This window comes from Oncorhynchus clarkii, unplaced genomic scaffold (genome assembly GCF_045791955.1).
Source record: "Oncorhynchus clarkii lewisi isolate Uvic-CL-2024 unplaced genomic scaffold, UVic_Ocla_1.0 unplaced_contig_5618_pilon_pilon, whole genome shotgun sequence".
Classification (NCBI taxonomy): Eukaryota; Metazoa; Chordata; class Actinopteri; order Salmoniformes; family Salmonidae; genus Oncorhynchus; species Oncorhynchus clarkii.
The window spans coordinates 52,451-78,628 of record NW_027258402.1 but is presented as its reverse complement, the minus strand read 5'-3'; the positions used below and the strand labels follow the sequence as shown (position 1 = coordinate 78,628).

The window sequence follows — 26,178 nt, the reverse complement described above, 5'->3', positions numbered from 1 at the left end:
TTTCCCACAGTGCACATCCCACAGTGTATTATGACTGAGTTCCCACAGTGTATTATGACAGAGTTCCCACAGTGTATTATGACAGAGTTCCCACAGTGTATTATGACTGAGTTCCACAGTGCACATCCCACAGTGTATTATGACTGAGTTCCCACAGTGTATTATGACTGAGTTCCCACAGTATATTATGACTGAGTTCCCACAGTGTATTATGACAGAGCTCCCACAGTGTATTATGACAGAGTTCCCACAGTGTATTATGACAGAGTTCCCACAGTGTATTATGACAGTTCCCACAGTGTATAAATGACACAGTTCCCACAGTGTATTTTGACACAGTTCCCACAGTGTATTATGACAGAGTTCCCACAGTGTATTATGACAGAGTTCCCACAGTGTATTATGACAGAGTTCCCACAGTGTATTTTGACAGAGTTCCCACAGTGTATTATGACAGAGTTCCCACAGTGTATTATGACAGAGTTCCCACAGTGTATTTTGACAGAGTTCCCACAGTGTATTATGACAGAGCTCCCACAGTGTATTATGACAGAGTTCCCACAGTGTATTATGACAGAGTTCCCACAGTGTATTATGACAGAGTTCCCACAGTGTATTATGACACAATTCCCACAGTGTATTATGACACAGTTCCCACAGTGTATTATGACACAGTTCCCACAGTGTATTATGACAGAGTTCATTACATATTTCCACCCTGTCTTTTTGTACAACATAACATATACATACCGGTTATGTCTGATGACTTGAGTCTCTTTGCAATGATTCCACTGTTCCACATGACATCTACCTACATGAACTATTATACAACTCTATAGCTCTACTCTATTCCACAGGAGAAGAGAAAGCATCACACAGATCCTTAGATACAGGGACAGAGTCAAAGGTGACCCTCCAGTAGATGTAGTACTAACTACAGGTACAGCTGTAGTGTTGGTGACAGAGGCCTGTGCTGTAGAGCTCACAACCACCCCCACAGAGTCCTTTACTGAGCCCAGACACACACCCACGTTGCCTGCCCTGTCAACTACCACTAGCTCTACCTTCTTTGAACAGCAGGTGGCGCTGTACTCAATCCGGGTCACGTTCTCGCCCCCGGTGCCCACCTCTGTAGAAGTGTTCAGGGTCCCGTTGCCCTGGCGCAGGGTGACTCGGTCGATGCCAGTCCCGTTGGCACCGTCGGTCAGGTTGGCAGAGAGCTGCCAGTAAGAGGCACCACAGTCAGCCGGGCAGTTGGACGAGACGCTGACCACCCCACACTGGGGAGGAGTGAAATCTGTCACCTGGAGGAGGGGGGAGACAGAGAGGGAGCGATAGAGAGCTTAGTCAGACAACTGAAGTAGTGGTGGTGGTAGAACCATCTCTGACCTGTAGCGCTGTTAGCATTCTTATCAGGGCCATGAGGGAGAGAGGATATGAGGAAAGGAGGCCAGATCCATTTTAGAGTTTTGGAACATGACACTCACCTTGCTGACAACAGAGAGACGCAGGATGGCGTAGTTCAAGTCTGCTGCTCCAGCGGACTCTGCCTCGATGGTCAGGGTGACGTCCGTTCCCGATGGGGTGCTGGAGGGCGCCGTGAGAGTCACCGTACCGTTGGCCGCTCCCTCTCCGGTCACAATGGAGACACTGGCGGGGAAGGAGGAAGTGAAGCCGCGGTTGTTCGTGGCTCGGACGGTAAAAGCTCCTCCTGTTCCGTTGGCCATTGCCACGGTGAAGGGGACAGAGATGGTAGAACCGGGTTCTAAAATACTGTCAGCCTGGGCCTGGGGAGGGAAGAACTTGTTCAAAATGCCATCCTATTCCTTGTAGTGCACTGCTTTTCATCAGAACCCTAGCGGCCCAGGTCCAACGGAAAAGGGTGCAATTTCAGAGTTCTACAAGACTGACCGTAACAGAGATGCTGGAAGTCTTTATCTGAGTGGAGGCCTGTCTCTGGAAGAGGCTAGGTGATGATTTGGTGGTGGCGCTATTGCTCTCTCCCCTCAGACGCACAACAAACTCCCCCTGTGGGACTCTGGCCACGGTAACCAGGAAGTCCCCGCCGCCGGTGCCGCCTAGCGATTGCAGGGTTCCGTTGACTTCTGACCCTGACCCCGAGGCCTCGACCAGGGCCACCGCCGTCACAGTGACAGAGTCACCCCCCGTCACAGACACCAGCAGGGTTATGTTATCGCCTGGGAGGGGGGAGGGGGAGTAGGAGAGACCGGGTGGTGGAGGGAGACATGGAGGAAGAGGAGAGAAGGGGAGGAGAGTGAAGTGAACAGAGGTAAAAGAGAGGGTAAGAATGAGAGAGAGGGTAACGGAGCGAGGGAGAAAACGAGGTAGAAACAGAGAGGTGAAGGTGAAGGTGAAGGTGAAGTAGAGAGGAAGAGGAAGTTATTATTTTCTTTTACATTATTTGAAACTACTCTGCTGTGATGCTATGGAAGATGAAGATGAAAGAGCCGGTACTGAAGATGGTTTCATCTGTTATTTATTGTTACCTGTGAGAGGACGGCCCTCTTTGAGGCCAAAGTCTCCATGAGCCCCCCCGAAAGCCTCCACGAAATGGTAGCCAAAATTAACAGAGCTCTGACCTGAAACACACACACACGCACATTAGATAATCATTATTTAAACAATTCTTACATAGAAAATAAAGATAGATATCTAAATGTTGTGATGAGGAGGGGAAGTCCAGACAATGGACTACGTCTGAAATAGAACCCTATTCCATATAATCACTACTGTTGACCAGGGATCAGGGCTCGCCACTGTACTGACCTATGACCTTCAGTGAGTAAGACTCTAGGGAGTTAAGACTGATTTCCCATAGTCCTATGTTGTTGTGTGTGGTCAGAGAGATGCGGTGTAGGTTCCCTACAGTCTGGATGGTCCCCAGAGGACCACTGGCCTCACTGTTACTCTGAGACACACCTAGAGGGAGGAGAGGGACATCTGGTTATCAAACCTTTACCTGGACAGGTGACGTGTACAATAAATCACAACTGGCTGTCACACACACACCTGAAGGGCTGGTGAGAGTGAAGGAGAGGGATCCTCCTGTGATGTAAGCATTCAGGTTTCTCATAGACTCGTCTACTGTAAAGGAGAAATTCTCTGCCTTTCCTGGGCTCCTTACCTCCTGTAGAACAGTCACCTGGAGGAGGAGTTAAATGAGAGGAGGAGGAGGAGGAGGAGGAGTTAATAGACAATACATTAGATATGTTAACAACACAGTAACCTGGAGGAGGAGGAGGAGGAGGAGGAGGAGGAGTTAATAGACAATACATTAGATATGTTAACAACACAGTAACCTGGAGGAGGAGGAGGAGGAGGAGGAGGAGGAGGAGGAAGAGGAGGAGGAGGAGGAGGAGGAGGAGGAGTTAATAGACAATACATTAGATATGTTAACAACACAGTGACCTGGAGGAGGAGGAGGAGTTAATAGACAATACATTAGATATGTTAACAACACAGTCACCTGGAGGAGGAGGAGGAGTTAATAGACAATACATTAGATCTGTTAACAACACAGTAACCTGGAGGTGGAGGAGGAGGAGTTAATAGACAATACATTAGATATGTTAACAACACAGTCACCTGGAGGAGGAGGAGGAGGAAGAGGAGGGGTTAATAGACAATACATTAGATATGTTAACAACACAGTAACCTGGAGGAGGAGGAGGAGGAAGAGGAGGGGTTAATAGACAATACATTAGATATGTTAACAACACAGTTGAGATCATTGTTATGTGTACAGTTGTATACAGTGCCTTGCGAAAGTATTCGGCCCCCTTGAACTTTGCGACCTTTTGCCACATTTCAGGCTTCAAACATAAAGATATAAAACTGTATTTTTTTGTGAAGAATCAACAACAAGTGGGACACAATCATGAAGTGGAACGACATTTATTGGATATTTAAAACTTTTTTAACAAATCAAAAACTGAAAAATTGGGCGTGCAAAATTATTCAGCCCCTTTACTTTCAGTGCAGCAAACTCTCTCCAGAAGTTCAGTGAGGATCTCTGAATGATCCAATGTTGACCTAAATGACTAATGATGATAAATACAATCCACCTGTGTGTAATCAAGTCTCCGTATAAATGCACCTGCACTGTGATAGTCTCAGAGGTCCGTCAAAAGTGCAGAGAGCATCATGAAGAACAAGGAACACACCAGGCAGGTCCGAGATACTGTTGTGAAGAAGTTTAAAGCCGGATTTGGATACAAAAAGATTTCCCAAGCTTTAAACATCCCAAGGAGCACTGTGCAAGCGATAATATTGAAATGGAAGGAGTATCAGACCACTGCAAATCTACCAAGACCTGGCCGTCCCTCTAAACGTTCAGCTCATACAAGGAGAAGACTGATCAGAGATGCAGCCAAGAGGCCCATGATCACTCTGGATGAACTGCAGAGATCTACAGCTGAGGTGGGAGACTCTGTCCATAGGACAACAATCAGTCGTATATTGCACAAATCTGGCCTTTATGGAAGAGTGGCAAGAAGAAAGCCATTTCTTAAAGATATCCATAAAAAGTGTCGTTTAAAGTTTGCCACAAGCCACCTGGGAGACACACCAAACATGTGGAAGAAGGTGCTCTGGTCAGATGAAACCAAAATTTAACTTTTTGGCAACAATGCAAAACGTTATGTTTGGCGTAAAAGCAACACAGCTCATCACCCTGAACAACCATCCCCACTGTCAAACATGGTGGTGGCAGCATCATGGTTTGGGCCTGCTTTTCTTCAGCAGGGACAGGGAAGATGGTTAAAATTGATGGGAAGATGGATGGAGCCAAATACAGGACCATTCTGGAAGAAAACCTGATGGAGTCTGCAAAAGACCTGAGACTGGGACGGAGATTTGTCTTCCAACAAGACAATGATCCAAAACATAAAGCAAAATCTACAATGGAATGGTTCAAAAATAAACATATCCAGGTGTTAGAATGGCCAAGTCAAAGTCCAGACCTGAATCCAATCGAGAATCTGTGGAAAGAACTGAAAACTGCTGTTCACAAATGCTCTCCATCCAACCTCACTGAGCTCGAGCTGTTTTGCAAGGAGGAATGGGAATTTTTTTTAAAGTTTTAAATATCCAATAAATGTCGTTCCACTTCATGATTGTGTCCCACTTGTTGTTGATTCTTCACAAAAAAATACAGTTTTATATCTTTATGTTTGAAGCCTGAAATGTGGCAAAAGGTCGCAAAGTTCAAGGGGGCCGAATACTTTCGCAAGGCACTGTATCTTGTCCAGTGAGTGAGAGTGACTGACTGAACACTGAGCTGGCGGACATTGGTCTATAACCTGTAGGTCAATACATTATCATACCTGTGCTGCAGAGGAGGCGTCCTCGATGACGCTGGTGGCCCGGTGCAGATCCTCCTTGGTGACCTCAATGGCCTGACCTAGAGGAAGGGAGCACAGTATGTTCTGAGAACTCTATAAGAAGCTGTAAAACACTTTGGGACAACTGCTTTGTGAATTAAATCAATTGAATGATTGGTTGACCTCCAGAGGCCTGGGCAAGGTCATGGTACAGCTGAGCGTCTGATTGGGCCATCCGGTTGGAGGCTCCACCCTGACTGGGCCATACGGCTGAAGCCCCGCCCATGGAACGCCTACGACGACGTCGACTGGATCGGAGGTTGTCAGTCAACATGAAGGTCACCTGAGGAGAAGAGAGGAGAGGGAGCAGAGGAGAGGTAGAGAGAGGAGAAGAGAGTTAGAAGTTGATGACAGAATAAAGGATGAAAGGAAAGTGGAAGTTAGGAAAGAATGGCAGTAAAGAAATAAGATATGTTGAGATCAATCATGATGGCTAACATTTACATCACACTTTATCAAATCTCAGTCAGACAACTTGTGAGCCCACAAACAGTAAACTGTCTCCAAAAGAGGGAGAGACAGAGACAGTGATGAAGAGAAGCACAGAGAAAGAGACAGAAAGAGAAGGAGACAGAGAGAGAAAGATACAGTAGTGAAAGCTACTAACCACAGACTTGGTGCTCTCTATGAGGGCAGTGACAGTGCTCTTCAGTGCAGTGTCTTTAGCAGGAGCATCAGTGAACACAAAGATCTCAGAGGAGGGTGGCGCCGCCGTGAGGGCCAGCTGGGAATTACAACACATTCAGCAAAGAGTCAGACCACACTGGGATCAAGTACAGGATCTCTATGAGAAATAACATGTTCAGTCCACTAGCTAGCTAACCAGCTCTGGCAGTGTTGCAAAAACTTAAAATTTTAAAATGCAGCCATTCAAATACAGCCTTCATATTGGCAATGAAACCTTTGCTCATGATATTACCTATATATATATATATATATATATATATATATATATATATATATATATATACACACACACACCTGTAGTCCTGACAGGCACAGCTCTGGTATATCTCCTCCTCCTGATGCTGTCAGTGCGTTGATTCTCTGTTTGAAAATGTCTGCATTTGTTGTGGTGATCAGAGGTCCAAATCCTGCAAACACACACACAAACACACACACACACAAACACACACCACAAATGACAAATTGTGTAAGATTTGGTCTGACGTGAAAATGTAATGTTATGCCACTTAATTAAGTAAAAAGAGAAGAAATTTGGGTTAAAACAGTTATTCTGCTCCCAATTTCAGAGAGGCACTTGTGGCATGTGACAGGCTAACACCCCCCCTGGGTTGAATGGGACCAGGATGTATGTTCCTGCTGATCTGGGACCAGGCTAACACCCCCCATGGGTCGTTGAAGGGGACCAGAATGCATGTTCCTGCTGATCTGGGACCAGGCTAACACCCCCCATGGGTCGTTGAGGGGGCCAGAATGCATGTTCCTGCTGATCTGGGACCAGGCTAACACCCCCCATGGGTCGTTGAGGGGGCCAGAATGCATGTTCCTGCTGATCTGGGACCAGGCTAACACCCCCCATGGGTTGTTGAAGGGGACCAGAATGCATGTTCCTGCTGATCTGGGACCAGGCTAACACCCCCCATGGGTTGTTGAAGGGGACCAGAATGCATGTTCCTGCTGATCTGGGAACAGGCTAACACCCACCTGGGTCGTTGAAGGGGACCAGGATGTATGATGAAGGTTCCTGCTGGGTTCCTCTCTTACTGTCGATGATGGAGAAGGACACTCTCTTAGCCTCAGTGATGTCATCACTCATACTGCCTGTGGTGTCGATGACAAAACACAACACTGATGACTGAGTGATGCCCATTAACCTGGAGAGGAGATGAGAGAGAGCAAGGGAGATTATGAACCAAAAACACCCTTTGTTATCCTAGCTCCTCACAACAGTTTACCATGACATCTCCCTCATCCTATAGTAGTCCAATCCTTGCCCATAGTAGTGATACAATCCTCCAATTTAACACAAAACATCACAAATAATCCCCTCTTGCCTAAACATTGCCCACCTACTTCAGCCTCTCTCTCTCTCTCTCTCTCTCTCTCTCTCACCGTAGGAAGTCTTTGTCCCCGGCAGCTCCTCTGATGTCCTCCAGCAGTTCCATGGTAGCGTTGACGGCCACGTCGGCTGCAGTGTGGTGGAGGTGACCGTGACTGGACCCCACGTCGTCCTTGTTGATGCCCCCTTCCGGGTCCCGACCGCTGGTCCGGTCAAACGACCCGCCGTGGCTACACTTACCTAGGATAGGGGGAGATGAGTGTGTAAATTAGTTTGCACCAATGCTCCCGAGTGGCGCAGCGGTCTAAGGCGCTTCATCACAGTGTAAGCGGCATCACTACAGTCCTTGGTTTGATTCCAGGCTGTATCATAATCCGGCCGTGATTGGGAGTCCCCATACGGTGGTGCACAATTGTCCCAACGTCGTCCGGGTTTGGCATGGGTAGCCCGTCATTGTAAATAAACATTTACCTAGTTAAATAAAGGTTACATAATATCATGTTTTTTTGGTTGTATTTATTTGGATCCCCATTAGCTGCTGTCTATCAAGAAGAGGAAGAAAAAGTGTGTGTGTGTGTGTGTGTGTGTGTGTGTGTGTGTGTGTGTGTGTGTGTGTGTGTGTGTGTGTGTGTGTGTGTGTACCTGCAGGTTTGTTGGAGGAGAACAGGTTGAAGTATCCAGAGGTGAGAAGGCCCTGCTGTAAGACCTCTGGTAGGATGTTATCAGTACAGTTACCTCCCATACAGCTCCTACAGGTCGGAGTACTGGGGCCTGAAGAGGGAGGAGAGGGAGGAGAGGGAGGAGAGGGAGTTATAACAGGAGTACTGGGGCCTGAAGAGGGAGGAGAGGGAGGAGAGGGAATTATAACAGGAGTACTGGGGCCTGAAGAGGGAGGAGAGGGAATTATAACAGGAGTACTGGGGCCTGAAGAGGGAGGAGAGGGGGTTATAACAGGAGTACTGGGGCCTGAAGAGGGAGGAGAGGGGGTTATAACAGGAGTGTGTGTATTGGAGGGGGTGACGGTGTGTGGTAATAGCAGTTTGTGCGTTCATTTAAAAATGACACACACACACACACAGAGAGACAGAGAGAGAGAGAGAGAGAGAGAGAATCCACTGCAGAGTTAGAGTACGGTATGTGGAGTCATCAAATCAAATTGTATTTGTCATATGTGCCGAATACAAAAGTGGAATGCTTACCTACAAGCCCTTAACAACAGGGCAGTTTTTTTGAAAGTGTTAAGTAAAAATACAAGTAACAAATCATTAACGAGCAGCAGTAAAATAACAATAGCGAGGCTATATACTGTGAGTACCTATTAAACTGTGAGTACCGGTACAGAGTCAATGTGCGGAGACACCGGTTAGTGGAGGTAATTGAGGTAATATGTACATGTAGGTAGAGTTAAAGTGACTATGTATAGAGTGGTGTGAAGTGTGTAGAAGCGATGACAAGTCTATTATCTCCAGGCTGGTTGGTCGACTGATACAAAGAGGGAGTGGTTTAGTGTTGACATTGGCACACAGCCAAATACTTCTTTATCAATCCGCGAGGAGGTGTTTCTTTATTTTGTGAACAAATGCCTTTATAATGTAGGCGTTTTAGCTACGTGTCTGTTTTGCATGTAGTTTCCTGTATTGTGCTGATATAGGTTGGTATGTCTGGGGATGGTTTAAATAAACTACAGAGAGTTCCACACACAATACCTGCCAGGTTCACCAGTTGCAGGTCAGGTCTGATCAGAGTGCTGTACGGCTGTCTGTTCCCCATCTCAACCCAGTTACTGTGGCTGTAGAAATCCTGGAGAGACAGTCACAATACACTCCACAGTATCAGCACAGTCTTCATCATCTCCCTCTCTCACATGTAGTATGTGTGTGTGTGTGTTTGTGCGTGTGCATGCGTGCTTGTTTGTGTGTCACCTCATCTGTAGTGTGACAGACAGCTCACCTGTAGTGTGTGACAGACTCGTCCCAGAGCCAGCCTGGCCAATAAGAAGCTCCCTCGTTTGACGCTGGCCTTGACCTCCGACACCCCCGCCGTGATCAGGGCCCGCCCCCCTTGGAAGGTCTCACCGTCGAAGTGGTGCGCCTGGCTCACATCATCATCATCATCATCATCATCATCACCACCATCATGTCACCATCATCATCATCATCGTCACCATCATCATCATTGTGTCACCATTAACATCACAATCATCAACCTCATCATCCTCGTATCCATTATCATCACAATTATCACCCACCACCCGTATCACCATCATCCCCATTATCATCATCATCATGATCAACATCATGTCACCATCATCACCATTATCACCATTATCACCATCATCCCTATTATCATCATCATCATGATCAACATCATGTCACCATCATCATCATTGTCACCATTATCACCATCAGCCCCATTATCATCATCATCATGATCAACATCAGCATTATAATCATCACAATTTTCATCACCATTATCATCATAGTTATCACAATTGTCACCATTATCATTGCCATTGGCATTAACACCATTATCATACTCCAAATAATAATTGCCATCATTATCATCATATTGATCATCATTAACATCATCATCACCATTTTCAACACTATTATCATAATCATCACCACATTCATCATCACCATTATCATCATCAGCATCATAATCACCATTATCACCATTATCATAATCATTGTCATGATCATCACTATTATCATCATCGTCATCATCTTGTCATCCTCACTTTGCTCAGAGCAAACGCCATGTCCACCAGGGCGTTGCTAAGGTACATCTTGACAATGGCACTCTGGAAGAGGATGGTGGAGACGAGGGAGGAAGAGGAGGAGTCTGCAGAGCAGGCCTTCTGTAGTTTAATGATGGAGAGACTGTCATCAATCTTTGGAGAGAAAGGGAGAGAGAGAGACACACAGGTTATTAATTGGTTTGTAGGGGAAACACACAAGTAAGAGACTTATTTTCAGTCTGGTGAAAAAAATGTCTTATTAGCACATTCATTGCTTTATTATAGAACTAATTACAAAACATTAGTTCATTTCCAGTAGCTCATTCCGGTCTGTCACGTCATTCACCAATAGTCAACTCACCGGCAGGCTGAAGTCCCGTCCCTGGGCGATAGCCAGGGCGCGGCAGACCTCGGCGGTTTTGCGTAATACAGCCCTCTGTGTGATGTCACGGTGTGTGACCGAGCCCCCTCCTGAGATGAGGGGTTTGAAGGCCTGGGTGCCCCCTGGAATGGACAGGTACAGCGCCATCAAGAGGAGGGAGGTCTGCATGGCAGTGCATAAAGTTGAGGGTCCAAGGAGATTGGTGGAGGTCTCTAATAACTCTCTCTATGTGTGAGATATGATCAGAGTCCAATATCAAGTATCTTCCTGGTTCTGTGAGCCTGTTGCAACCTACAGAGACACAAAAGGACAGAGAGCAAATCAAGAAGAGGTTACTCAGGGTTAATGAGCTGTAATGGAAACACCTGTGTGGAGATTGGGACTGAAGAGGGAAGCATGAGAGAGAAAAGGGAATGAAGAGGGAAGCATGAGAGAGACAAGGGAATGAAGAGGGAAGCATGAGAGAGACAAGGGAATGAAGAGGGAAGCATGAGAGAGACAAGGGAATGAAGAGGGAAGCATGAGAGAGAAAAGGGAATGAAGAGGGAAGCATGAGAGAGACAAGGGAATGAAGAGGGAAGCATGAGAGAGACAAGGGAATGAAGAGGGAAGCATGAGAGAGACAAGGGAATGAAGAGGGAAGCATGAGAGAGAAAGGGAATGAAGGGGGAGGCATGAGAGAGACAAGGGAATGAAGAGGGAAGCATGAGAGAGACAAGGGAATGAAGAGGGAAGCATGAGAGAGACAAGGGAATGAAGAGGGAAGCATGAGAGAGAAAAGGGAATGAAGGGGGAGGCATGAGAGACAAGGGAATGAAGAGGGATGTATGAGAGAGACAAGGGAATGAAGAGGGAGGCATGAGAGAGAAAAGGGAATGAAGAGGGAGGCATGAGAGAGACAAGGGAATGAAGAGGGAAGTATGAGAGAGACAAGGGAATGAAGGGGGAGGCATGAGAGAGAAAAGGGAGGGGAGACAGAAATATTCTCACTTAAGTCCTGACCATATCTCAGATCACATTGTACATATGACTAAAATAACTTGTAGTTAGTTATCTAACGAACGCACTTTAAGAAAACTCAAATTTACATACAATTTTCCATTCTAATACTTTCCATAAACAGTGCGAAATTAACTATAGATGAAGTCTAAAATACACAAAGTTGACAAAGAATTCATTAAAATGACATTAAAATGTGTGTTTTACCTGTGAGTCGTGAAGTCCCGATGTCCACGTTGGGAGTGGTGGTGGAAGTAGACTTCAAGTGTGTGTGTACAGTATTCTCTGTGTGTTTGACATTCTTTGTCCTTATCAGTTTGTGTGTGGGCTCATTCTGCTCCCTTATAACTTGCTACACCTGGGTGGAGTGACGAGGGGAGGGGAAGTCACTCATTCAGTGTTCAGGTGGCCGTGACAAGAATTCCCAAACAGAACACTCCTCCAGATACACAGGAAGAGGAGGGCTGTGTGTGTACAGTACGTGTTTACGGTGTGTGTGTGTGTGTGTGTGTGTGTGTGTCAGAGCAGTGGGAGGACAGTGGGAGAGGCCTTACTGTCCGTGTTGAGGAGGTCTGACTCAAATACACATAAAGGCAGTGTACCAAATGACACCCTTTTCCATATACATGAGTCCTATGAGCACAATAAGTCCTATAAGCACCATGAGTCCTATGAGCACAATAATTCCTATAAGCACCATGAGTCCAATGAGCACTATGAGTCCAATGAGCACAATAAGTCCTATAAGCACCATGACTCATATGAGCACTATGAGCCCTATGATCCCTATGAGCCCTATGACCTCTATGCGCACTATGAGCACTATGAGTCCTATGAGTCCTGAGAGCCATATGAGTCATATGAGTCCTATGAGCACTATGAGCACTATGAGCATTGTGAGCACTGAGTTCTATGAGGACTATGAGCACTATGAGGACTATGAGCTCTATGAGTCCTATGAGCACTATGAGCACTATGAGCATTATGAGCACTGAGTTCTATGAGAACTATGAGCACTGTGAGGACTATGAGCTCTATGAGTCCTATGAGCTCTATGAGTTCTATAATGAATATGAACCCTATGAGCACTATGAGTCCTATGAGCACTATGAGCACTATGAGTTCTATGAGTGCTATGAGCACTATGAGTCCTATGAGCACTATGAGCCCTATGAGTTCTATGAGTCCTATGAGCACTATGAGCCCTATGAGTTCTATGAGTCCTATGAGCACTATGAGCCCTATGAGTTCTATGAGTCCTATGAGCACTATGAGCCCTATGAGTCCTATGGGCCCTATGAGTCCTGGTCAACTGTAGTGCACTATTTAAGGAATAGGGTGCCGTTTAGGGGACATTCTGTGAAGTGATGTATCTCATAACAAATGGTTAACTTTTGATTCCCATGAAGGCCTTTTTTTCTCTGTCAGCTGTTGTCTGTTTTTTCTTAGTTCAATAAGAGAAGCAGCATTTAGCAAATCATAGGAGAAAAGTGATATTTCATGTTTGATGAGTGAATGTGCATTGTGAGGGAGGGATGAGAGAGAGAGGGATACCAGAGAGTTGTATAGAGGGAGGGAAACCAGAGAGTTGTATAGAGGGAGGGATACCAGAGAGTTGTATAGAGGGAGGGATACCAGAGAGTTGTATAGAGGGAGGGATACCAGAGAGTTGTATAGAGGGAGGGATACCAGAGAGTTGTATAGAGGGAGGGATACCAGAGATCAGTGGAGGCTGCTGAGGGAAGGACGGCTCATAATAATGTCTGGAACGGAGTCAATAGAATAATATCAAACATGGTTTCCATGCCATTAGTATGAGCCATCTTCCCTTCAGAAGCCCCCTATGTTTTAGATGCCTCAGTGTGTGTGCACGCGTGCGCGCGTGTGTGTGTGTGCTAAAGTATCCTTTTCTGGCGTTCCACTGTTTCATCACAATTACACGCAGGGGTGAATCCTAACTTCCACTTAAGTCAAACATTCACTTAGTAATGCATTGATGTCATATGGAGACTAAATGAAAATTGGACCTGAAGTTAGGATTCAACCTTTAGTGATGTATAAGAGAGAACCAAAGGATTCTCCTTTTCTGGCCTTCCACTGTTCTGACACAATTACCCTGTCAGGTTACTTCTTCATCCAATTGTCATTTGCTTTCACTTTCATTTCCATGGCAATCAGGTCACTCTCATTTCCTGTCAATGGTCAGGTGGAAGGTAACATAGAAGTAGAGCCAATCATTCCAGTTCTACATGAAGTACATTAGCAGGATGCTACAGATGTCCAGAAAGGACAAGAGTCTTTAAAGGACAGAGAGAGAGAGACGGAGGAAATATGGAGAAAAGGAGAGGGACCTGACAGGAAAAATAATATCACAGTCTTAGAAGAACATGAGAAAGGAAAACGTGAATGACAGAGAGTTGTAAAGAGGGAGGGACACCAGAGAGTTGTATAGAGGGAGGGATACCAGAGAGTTGTATAGAGGGAGGGATACCAGATAGTTGTATAGAGGGAGGGATACCAGAGAGTTGTATAGAGGGAGGGATACCAGAGAGTTGTATAGAGGGAGGGATGTGAGAGAGAGGGATACCAGAGAGTTGTATAGAGGGAGGGACACCAGAGAGTTGTATAGAGGGAGGGATACCAGAGAGTTGTATAGAGGGAGGGATACCAGAGACTTGTATAGAGGGAGGGATACCAGAGAGTTGTATAGAGGGAGGGATACCAGAGAGTTGTATAGAGGGAGGGATACCAGAGAGTTGTATAGAGGGAGGGATACCAGAGAGTTGTATAGAGGGAGGGATACCAGAGATCAGTGGAGGCTGCTGAGGGAAGGATGGCTCATAATAATGTCTGGAACGGAGTCAATAGAATAATATCAAACATGGTTTCCATGCCATTAGTATGAGCCGTCTTCCCCTCAGAAGCCCCCTATGTTTTAGATGCCTCAGTGTGTGTGCACGCGTGCGCGCGTGTGTGTGTGTGCTAAAGTATCCTTTTCTGGCGTTCCACTGTTTCATCACAATTACACGCAGGGGTGAATCCTAACTTCCACTTAAGTCAAACATTCACTTAGTAATGCATTGATGTCATATGGAGACTAAATGAAAATTGGACCTGAAGTTAGGATTCAACCTTTAGTGATGTATAAGAGAGAACCAAAGGATTCTCCTTTTCTGGCCTTCCACTGTTCTGACACAATTACCCTGTCAGGTTACTTCTTCATCCAATTGTCATTTGCTTTCACTTTCATTTCCATGGCAATACGGTCACTCTCATTTCCTGTCAATGGTCAGGCGGAAGGTAACATAGAAGTAGAGCCATTCATTCCAGTTTTACATAAAGTACAGTAGCAGGATGCTACAGATGTCCAGAAAGGACAAGAGTCTTTAAAGGACAGAGAGAGAGACGGAGGAAATATAGAGAAAAGGAGAGGGACCTGACAGGAAAAATAATATCACAGTCTTAGAAGAACATGAGAAAGGAAAACGTGAATGACAGAGAGTTGTAAAGAGGGAGGGATACCAGAGAGTTGTATAGAGGGAGGGATACCAGAGAGTTGTAAAGAGGGAGGGATACCAGAGAGCTGTAAAGAGGGAGGGATACCAGAGAGTTGTATAGAGGGAGGGATACCAGAGAGTTGTATAGAGGGAGGGATACCAGAGAGTTGTAAAGAGGGAGGGATACCAGAGAGTTGTATAGAGGGAGGGATACCAGAGAGTTGTAAAGAGGGAGGGATACCAGAGAGTTGTATAGAGGGAGGGATACCAGAGAGTTGTATAGAGGGAGGGATACCAGAGAGTTGTATAGCGGGAGGGACACCAGAGCGTTGTATAGAGGGAGGGACACCAGAGAGTTGTATAGAGGGAGGGACACCAGAGAGTTGTATAGAGGGAGGGACACCAGAGAGTTGTATAGAGGGAGGGATACCAGAGAGTTGTATAGAGGGAGGGAGTGGAAGAGAGAGGGATACCAGAGAGTTGTATAGAGGGAGGGAGTGGAAGAGAGAGGGATGACAGAGAGTTGTATAGAGGGAGGGAGTGGAAGAGAGAGGGATGACAGAGAGTTGTATAGAGGGAGGGAGTGGAAGAGAGAGGGATACCAGAGAGTTGTATAGAGGGAGGGAGTGGAAGAGAGAGGGATGACAGAGAGTTGTATAGAGGGAGGGAGTGGAAGAGAGAGGGATGACAGAGGAGATAATGAACGTATGAATGAAGGTTAGTCAAAGCTTCTGTATACTACAAACAATCTGTATGCTTTGGGAAGGAGGTGTCTGCTGTTTACTCAGAGGTGGTGATGACAGACACTTCATGTGTGAATACTCAACAATCACACAAAATACACTGAGGAACAATACAATTACTAAACACAGAGAGAAAGATTGAGTGGGGAGAGAGAGTGGTAGAGATAGAGAGAGAGAGAGTGGTAGAGGGAGAGAGAGAGAGATATAGGGAGGAGTCAAAGATGAGTTTAATGTCATTCCCACTGATTGAAGGAGAGAAAGTGATAGAAAAACAGGTTGAGTGAAACTATCCCTTGTTTATTTAAACCACCTCCTGAGTGTTCCACCTACAATGACATTAACACAGGTAACACATACAACACAAACACCATCCAAAGCCATTCATCCTAAATTAATACACCTTTATTGTTTGATTGAGAGGTATTTAATACAAAGAACACATTTTGTCTGAAGAGGGAGATTACTCTTTCCCAGTTGAGTAACTTTCACCAGAGATGACAGTTTCTCCACCTTGTTTTGATTTACATAGTTTTTTTTCTCATAGTTTTATTTCTCATCGTTTATTTCTCTGTTTCTCACAAAGGTTATGATAGAGCAATCCTTGCATGAGTCAGAGCATTCGAAGCATTCTTCCACAGAAACAGCACAGTACAGTACAAGATACAAACAGACTAACAGCCATGTAAAGACCTTGACGTGGAGCTAGATGGAACAGTACAGTACAAGATACAAACAAACAGACTAACAGCCATGTAAAGACCTTGACGTGGAGCTAGATGGAACAGTACAGTACAAGATACAAACAGACTAACAGACATGTAAAGACCTTGACGTGGAGCTAGATGGAACAGCACAGTACAAGATACAAACAGACTAACAGCCATGTAAAGACCTTGACGTGGAGCTAGATGGAACAGCACAGTACAAGATACAAACAAACAGACTAACAGCCATGTAAAGACCTTGACGTGGAGCTAGATGGAACAGCACAGTACTGGTACAAGTTACAACAGGCCTTTACTGTAAAAGATATCCCAAGGAGAATAACCTGTATAAATGAAGGTTCAATTAAATAATACACATACAGGCTACCAGTAGAAACACAGAGGAGAATCAAGACTGTAGCCGGACAACACAACACCAGGAACAGAGTGGAGAATCATGGCTGTAGCCTGACAACACAACATCATCAGGAACAGAGTGGAGAATCAAGGCTGTAGCCTGACAACACAACATCATCAGGAACATAGTGGAGAATCAAGGCTGTAGCCTGACAACACAACATCATCAGGAACAGAGTGGAGAATCAAGGCTGTAGCCTTGACAAAACAACATCAAGAACAAAGTGGCCTGACAACACAACATCAGGAACAGAGTGGAGAATCATGGCTGTAGCCTGACAACACAACATCAGGAACAGAGTGGAGAATCATGGCTGTAGCCTGACAACACAACATAAGGAACAGAGTGGAGAATCATGGCTGTAGCCTGACAACACAACATCATCAGGAACAGAGTGGAGAATCATGGCTGTAGCCTGACAACACAACATCAGGAACAGAGTGGAGAATCATGGCTGTATCCTGACAACACAACATCAGGAACAGAGAGGAGAATCATGGCTGTAGCCTGACAACACAACATCAGGAACAGAGTGGAGAATCATGGCTGTATCCTGACAACACAACATCAGGAACAGAGTGGAGAATCATGGCTGTATCCTGACAACACAACATCAGGAACAGAGTAGAGAATCATGGCTGTAGCCTGACAACACAACATCAGGAACAGAGTGGAGAATCAAGACTGTAGCCTGACAACATCATACAATATCTTTTTGCATACTGTAGTACCACATGAAAGTTAAACATGTCTTCCAATAAGGTGATTTACAGTATCGTTATATTGGTAGGTGATAACTGTCTCCAAAATACACTCTTTTCTCATGTTCACCTTCAACAGAGAAGCCTGTTAAATACTGAACAAAAATATAAACGCAACATGTACAGTGTTGGTCTCATGTTTCATGAGCAGAAATAAAAGATCCCAGAAATGTTCCAAATGCACAAAAAGCTTATTTCTCTCAGATTTTGTGCACAGATTTGTTTACATCCCTGTTAGTGAGCATTTCTCTTTTGCCAAAATAATCCATTCGCCTGACATGTGTGGCATATCAAGAAGCTGATTAAACAGCATGATCATTACACAGGTAATGCGCTGGGGACAAAAAAGGCCACTCTAAAATGTGAAGTTTTGTCACACAACTCAATGCCACAGATGTCTCAAGTTTTGAGGGAACGTGCATTTGGCATGCTGAATGCAGGAATGTCCACCAAAGTTGTTGCCTCACAAATTAATGGTAATTTCCCTACCCATAAGCCGCCCCCAACGTAATATTAGAGAATTTGGCAGTACGTCCAACCGGCCTCTCAACCGCAGACCACGTTTAACCACCACGCCAGCCCAGGACCTCCACATCCGGCTTCTTCACCTACCGGGATCGTCTGAGAAAAGCCACCCAGACTGCTGATTAAACTGTGGGTTTGCACAAGCAAAGAATTTCTGCATAAACTGTCAGAAACTGCTTCAGGCAAACACATCTGCATGCTTGTCATCCTCATCAGGGTCTTGACCTGACATTGTAATCAACTTCAGTGGGCAAATGTTCACCTTCGATGGCAACTGGCACGCAAATGCGTTCTTCACATTTGCGTGATCGAGCGGTTTGCTGATATCAACGTTGTGAACAGAGTGCCCGTGGTGGCGGTGGGGTTATGGTATGGGCAGGCATAAGCTATGGACAATGAACACAATTGCATTTTATCAAAGGCAATTTGAATGCACAGAGATACCGTGGTGAGATCCTTAGGCCCATTGTTCTGCCTTTCATCCGCAGCCATCACCTCATGTATCAGCATGATAATGCACATCCCCCTGTCGCAAGGATCTGTACACATTTCCACAAAGCTGAAAATGTCCCATTTCTTCCATGGCTTGCATACTCACCAGACATGTCACCCATTGAGCATGTTTGGGATGCTATGGATTGACGTGTACGACAGCTTGTTCCAGTTCCAGACATTATCCACCACCTTCACAAGTCATTGAATAGGAGTGGGACAACATTCCCACAGTCATTGAAGAGGATTGGGACAACATTCCCACAGCCATTGAAGAGGAGTGGGACAACATTCCCACAGCCATTGAAGAGGAGTGGGACAACATTCCCACAGTCATTGAAGAGGAGTGGGACAACATTCCCACAGCCATTGAAGAGGATTGGGACAACATTCCCACAGCCATTGAAGAGGAGTGGGACAACATTCCCACAGCCATTGAAGAGGAGTGGGACAACATTCCCACAGCCATTGAAGAGGAGTGGGACAACATTCCCACAGGCATTGAAGAGGAGTGGGACAACATTCCCACAGTCATTGAAGAGGAGTGGGAAAACATTCCCACAGGCATTGAAGAGGATTGGGACAACATTCCCACAGTCATTGAAGAGGAGTGGGAAAACATTCCCACAGCCATTGAAGAGGAGTGGGACAACATTCCCACATCCATTGAAGTGGAGTGGGACAACATTCCCACAGCCATTGAAGAGGAGTGGGACAACATTCCCACAGCCATTGAAGAGGAGTGGGACAACATTCCCACAGCCATTGAAGAGGAGTGGGACAACATCCCCACAGCCATTGAAGAGGGGTGGGACAACATTCCCACAGCCATTGAAGAGGAGTGGGACAACATTCCCACAGCCATTGAAGAGGAGTGGGACAACATTCCCACAGCCATTGAAGAGGAGTGGGACAACATTCCCACAGCCATTGAAGAGGAGTGGGACAACATTCCCACAGCCATTGAAGAGGAGTGGGACAACATTCCCACAGCCATTGAAGAGGATTGGGACAACATTCCCACAGGCCACAATCAACAGCCTGATCAACTCTATGTGAAGGAGATATTGAATGTTATTCTGATCCACGCCCCTACGTTTTGTTTAAGGTATCTATGACCAAAAGATTCATACTGTATCTGTATTCCCAGTCATCCATATATTAGTGCCTATTGAATTTATTTAAATTGACTGATTTCCTTATATGAACTGTAACTCAGTAAAATGTTATGTTCATTTTTCATCAACTATCCTAAGTGATTTATAGTACAGTGTGTGCACACATCTTTAGTATAGGGTCTGTGAATCAGCGGGAATCGAAACCACCACCCTTACATTACTAGGGACACATTATCAGCCAAGAGAAACAGGACCTCAGTTCTTAACTGTCAATGTGTTTCACTTTTGCTAGATTTTGTAACACTAGCAGTACTGTATGATGTGGTATAATCAATCAATAAGGTCCAAGGGGGTGTGGTATATGGCCAATATACCCCGGCTAAGGGCAGTTCTTACACATGACTCAACGTGGAGTGCCTGCATACAGCCCTTGGTGGTGGTATATTGGCCATATATCACAAACCCCTGAGGCGCCTTATTGCCATTATAAACTGGTTACCAGCATAACTAGAGCAGTAAATATACATGTTTTGTCATACCTGTGGTATACAGTCTGATATACCACAGCTGTCAGCATATCAGCATTCAGGGCTGGAACCACCCAGTTTATAACACAACCTCAGTTACTGTAACTTTAGTGGTCAGAAGTACAACAATGGCACCATTTTATCCAAACACATCAGAATGTTTGATGAACGTTGCTGGAATGCAGACATCCAACATTCTGTTCTTGAGAAAACATTGACACCCACTTTAAAATCTGTAGAAACCTGTGATTGTTTGTGTGTGCGTGTGCATGTGTGTGTGTGTGTGTGTGTGTGCCAATGTCTCCTCCTTCTCTAGCCTTCCACTGTTTGGATACAGTCACCCACAGGGGCAACTCTTAACATCCACTGTGTGTGCTGGTGTCCATGTGTGTTATTGTACTTCTACCCGAATGACACGCTAAGCTTGGACTAAAACCACACAGGTCCAATACAAACACTAATAAAATGTCCCTGTATTGAGGCAGTAACAGGGTGATGGGGACTAATAAAATGTCCCTGTATTGAGGCAGTAACAGGGTGATGGGGACTAATAAAATGTCCCTGTATTGAGGCAGTAACAGGGTGATGGGGACTAATAAAATGTCCCTGTATTGAGGCAGTAACAGGGTGATGGGGACTAATAAAATGTCCCTGTATTGAGGCAGTAACAGGGTGATGGGGACTAATAAAATGTCCCTGTATTGAGGCAGTAACAGGGTGATGGGGACTAATAAAATGTCCCTGTATTGAGGCAGTAACAGGGTGATGGGGACTAATAAAATGTCCCTGTATTGAGGCAGTAACAGGGTGATGGGGACTAATAAAATGTCCCTGTATTGAGGCAGTAATAGGGTGATGGGGACTAATAAAATGTCCCTGTATTGAGGCAGTAACAGGGTGATGGGGACTAATAAAATGTCCCTGTATTGAGGCAGTAACAGGGTGATGGGGACTAATAAAATGTCCCTGTATTGAGGCAGTAACAGGGTGATGGGGACTAATAAAATGTCCCTGTATTGAGGCAGTAACAGGGTGATGGGGACTAATAAAATGTCCCTGTATTGAGGCAGTAACAGGGTGATGGGGACTAATAAAATGTCCCTGTATTGAAACAGTAACAGGGTGATGGTGGACTAATAAAATGTCCCTGTATTGAGGCAGTAACAGGGTGATGGGGACTAATAAAATGTCCCTGTATTGAGGCAGTAACAGGGTGATGGGGACTAATAAAATGTCCCTGTATTGAGGCAGTAACAGGGTGATGGGACCTACTTCAACCTTTTCTCTCCCTTTCTTGGTAAATAACGAGTGTTGACATTCTGAACGACATTAGTGTTTAACAATGGCAACATTCTCCTGAACAAACACTGTTATTCATGTGACTTTTTTGTGTCTTATGGAGACAAAAGAGTGTGTCCAGTGTGTGTGTGTGTGTGTGTGTGCGTGCGTGTGTGTGTGTGTATGCCTGCGTGCAATGGGACCTGTATTAATCTGTGTCAACAATATAACTGTTGGATTAGGTTCTAACTATACAGTGGCTGGACTCCACCATAAACTACACAGTCAGTGACTGGACTCCACCATAAACTACACAGTCAGTGGCTGGACTCCACCATAAACTACACAGTCAGTGGCTGGACTCCACCATAAACTACACAGTCAGTGGCTGGACTCCACCATAAACTACACAGTCAGTGGCTGGACTCCACCATAAACTACACAGTCAGTGGCTGGACTCCACCATAAACTACACAGCCAGTGGCTGGACTCCACCATAAACTACACAGTCAGTGGCTGGACTCCACCTTAAACTACACAGTCAGTGGCTGGACTCCACCATAAACTACACAGCCAGTGGCTGGACTCCACCATAAACTACACAGTCACTGGCTGGACTCCACCATAAACTACACAGTCAGTGGCTGGACACCACCATAAACTACACAGTCAGAGGCCCAACCACTAAGGCCACATCCCAATATTCTCAATCTGCTTCCGTCCTCTTCCTGTCCCATTTCCTTATCTCCTATCACAGATCAGAAAGACCTCACCATATGAATGCAATAAGATGGAACTCTATCAACCTACAAGGCCTCTCACATCTCAGTCATAACAAAGGAATAGAACTCTATCAACCTACCAGGCCTCTCACATCTCAGTCATAACAAAGGAATAGAACTCTATCAACCTACCAGGCCTCTCACATCTCAGTCATAACAAAGGAATAGAACTCTATCAACCTACCAGGCCTCTCACATCTCAGTCATAACAAAGGAATATAACTCTATCAACCTACAAGGCCTCTCACATCTCAGTCATAACAAAGGAATAGAACTCTATCAACCTACCAGGCCTCTCACATCTCAGTCATAACAAAGGAATAGAACTCTATCAACCTACCAGGCCTCTCACATCTCAGTCATAACAAAGGAATAGAACTCTATCAACCTACCAGGCCTCTCACATCTCAGTCATAACAAAGGAATAGAACTCTATCAACCTACCAGGCCTCTCACATCTCAGTCATAACAAAGGAATAGAACTCTATCAACCTACCAGGCCTCTCACATCTCAGTCATAACAAAGGAATATAACTCTATCAACCTACAAGGCCTCTCACATCTCAGTCATAACAAAGGAATAGAACTCTATCAACCTACCAGGCCTCTCACATCTCAGTCATAACAAAGGAATATAACTCTATCAACCTACCAGGTCTCTCACATCTCAGTCATAACAAAGGAATAGAACTCTATCAACCTACCAGGTCTCTCACATCTCAGTCATAACAAAGGAATAGAACTCTATCAACCTACCAGGCCTCTCACATCTCAGTCATAACAAAGGAATAGAACTCTATCAACCTACAAGGCCTCTCACATCTCAGTCATAACAAAGGAATAGAACTCTATCAACCTACAAGGCCTCTCACATCTCAGTCATAACAAAGGAATAGAACTCTATCAACCTACAAGGCCTCTCACATCTCAGTCATAACAAAGGAATAGAACCCTGTCAACCTACCAGGTCTCTCACATCTCAGTCATAACAAAGAAAAGGTAACAATCTTAACCAGCATTATTAGAATATTGGAATACTGTATAAATCATACCCTGGACACTGGCAGGAGAGACCACTGAATCCAAACACACACTAATGTACCCAAAGGCCTTCAGTCTTGACACGGTGCAATCTGCACATCAACCAGCAGAGGGCAATATTTAACTCAACCAGCTAAAGGAATGATAGGCAGACAACCCTTTGACTAGGCCCTGGGTAGGCACCACACTGTATGTGTTTGATTATGTACAGGGGATACCTAGTCAGTTGCACAGCTGAATGTGTGTGTGGTGTGTGTGTGTGTGTGTGTGTGTGTGTGTGTGTGTGTGTGTGTGTGTGTGTGTGTGTGTGGTGTGTGTGTGGTGTGTGTGTGGTGTGTGTGTGTGTGTGTGTGTGTGTGTGTGTGTGTGTGTGTGTGTGTGTGTGTGTACTGAGCTAAGGGGTTCGTGGTTTGAGGGGTACGTGCCTGTGAACATAACCACAAGAGCTCTGGTATAACAAGACCCCCTGAAAGCTGAACATTTGAATGCTGATTCTGTATCTTTAAAGACAGTTAATCTCCATTACAAGTTGACATTGGACCAACACATTTTGACATCTTGACAAGACACAAGATCCTAACTTTTACTGTATTTTTTCCTGCCTTGGAATTTGGGTGTGATCTCCAAGATGGTAAAATACAATAATATTTAGAGAGAGAGAGAGAGAGAGAGCTATTTCTATACTAGATATGTATTTGTTTAAATTTACATATATTTAAAACATATAGAAAATTGTCCTCTGTTATTACACATTTTGCCTGTATTTTTCTACCATAATGTCTGAAGGTTCATCTCAGCCTGGTCTCAATTCCCCCAAATCCTTAGACATGTTCCCTAACCCCGTTGATGACAAGTACCAACTGAAAAAATGTACAAGAAGGTGCAGGAGGAATATCTTCCAAATGAAAACAGCAATGTAAGGATCTTCAAACAAGCCTGGATAGAGGCAGAAGGATGTGCAATAGATGTGAAGGAATGATTCCAAAAGGACAAGTCCAAGTACAAACAAAGACCTGTCACACCACATATCGAAGAGCGAACATGGAGTTTGTCGATGAAGTGAAAAAGGTCATCAGATTTGGCTTCTTTGCCTCCAGCTCTTTCCTAAAGGTCTTGACATATTTTGGGGAGGAGTCCTGCTTTGAGATAAAGACATGTTTTGGCGCTGACCTGAAGTCCTACCCAGAGATGGGGAATTATGAAAAGGAGGTGTTAATTCCACCAAATGAAGCGTTCAAAGTTACTGCCGTGCAGTAAGAGAGAAAATTATGAAAACCTGTGGTACAATGTTGTGTATAAACTAAAGAGTATCAAGCCCACCTTAGAGTAACCTGCATTTCAACATTTTTAAGAAGCCAATTATTAATTAAGAAAATAAATCTTGATCTTGAGTCATTGTCCCTAAATAGAATTGAAATCAAACAGTCCGGCTACTTATCCTTCTTATAGTAAATGAATCCAAACAACGTGTCCTCAGTGTCTAAAGCTTTTATTGTAATAAGATAATTGGTTTATTGGTGGATGTTACATAAAGACCTCATCCTGACTACCAGAAATAGTGATTATTAAGATGTTTGTATTAACCTGTGTATCAGACTTTAAAGCACTTATATACCTTCTGCAGCTTGTGGCAAAATGAATAAAGAAAATCATTGAGCTTGACTACAGTATGTCTCGTCCTTTTAGTTTTCACTTTCACTGTACTACATTTAGACTGTCTGAAGATACAACATTACATGGGCCACTGATTAAGATGTAATATAACATGACACGAGTTGAATTGTCCAATAAAGTGAATCTGGAAGCCAGAGGTGTGGACTCGTGTCCCATGACTTGGACTCGAATCAGACTCAAGTCACAAATATGATGACTTGCAACTCGACTTTGACTTTAACACCAATGACTCGTGACTTAACTCTCCAAGCCCAAATGTAAAAAATGATACAATTAAAAAAAGTGTGCAGCGCATCAACTCTTCATGTAACGGATAACAGTTTGAATCATACAGCAGCCAATAAAGTTTTGCCATCTGAGACAAATGCAATGCAGAGGAATGTCGGTGGGTGAATTCGGTCTTTCTCATGGCTACCCATGTAGTTCCATGGAAATATTATGTTTATTTGGAAAGCAATAAATATAGATATATTTTAAAGTTCTCATGATTTGTGTAAATGTAATATACTAACTATTACTCGTGTTAAAAATATGAAATGGTATTACATTTGGTGAAGAACCCATATGACTTGTTTAAACTCAAAGTTTAGGACTTGCCTCGGACTTGCCTGTCTTGACTTGGGACTTGAGTGCTAAGACTTGAGACTTACTTGTGACTTGTAAAACAATGACTTTGTCCCACCTCTGCTGGAACTACCAACTGGTGGGGGGAATATTTACTGTCATTTCTTCCTTTGTGCAGCAACATCAAACAATGGGTTACAACAATCACAACAAATGACTAAATACTACAACATACTCTCCAACCTCCTGGACATTTAGTCTACAATAAGAGGGAAATCAGAAAGGACCATAAAGACTGGGTAGAGGTAGGTAGGTAGGTAGGTAGGTAGGTAGGTAGGTAGGTAGGTAGGTAGGTAAAGAAAGAAAGAGACAGAGAGACAGACAGAGAGACAGAGAGAGTGAGAAAAAGAAAGAGAGAGAGAGAGAAAGTCCCCCACTTTTAGCTGATTCTCATAGCAGGCGGTGCCCCGTCTCTGCCATCCTTGATTGGCTCTGAAGTTTATACTTG

At 44.6% G+C, this 26,178-nt stretch overlaps 1 protein-coding gene and 1 pseudogene across 1 annotated transcript; one reads left to right on the top strand and one right to left on the bottom strand.

Moving 5' to 3' along the window:
- Window positions 1-578: 578 nt before the first annotated feature.
- LOC139396858 (von Willebrand factor A domain-containing protein 7-like) lies at window positions 579-10,813 on the bottom strand. Its single transcript, XM_071143773.1, has 17 exons — window positions 10,527-10,813; window positions 10,166-10,318; window positions 9,376-9,516; window positions 9,132-9,225; window positions 8,068-8,196; window positions 7,479-7,665; window positions 7,071-7,240; window positions 6,384-6,496; window positions 6,010-6,126; window positions 5,526-5,685; window positions 5,346-5,422; window positions 3,031-3,163; window positions 2,788-2,940; window positions 2,508-2,600; window positions 1,912-2,198; window positions 1,488-1,787; window positions 579-1,304 (listed from the first exon to the last, which is right to left on the bottom strand). Exons 1-17 carry the CDS (start codon window positions 10,713-10,715, stop codon window positions 834-836), a joined length of 2,967 nt encoding a protein of 988 aa, XP_070999874.1. The 5' UTR covers window positions 10,716-10,813; the 3' UTR covers window positions 579-833.
- A 1,663-nt stretch (window positions 10,814-12,476) lies between these two features.
- LOC139396857 (T-cell ecto-ADP-ribosyltransferase 1-like) lies at window positions 12,477-24,802 on the top strand (annotated as a pseudogene).
- Window positions 24,803-26,178: the final 1,376 nt, after the last annotated feature.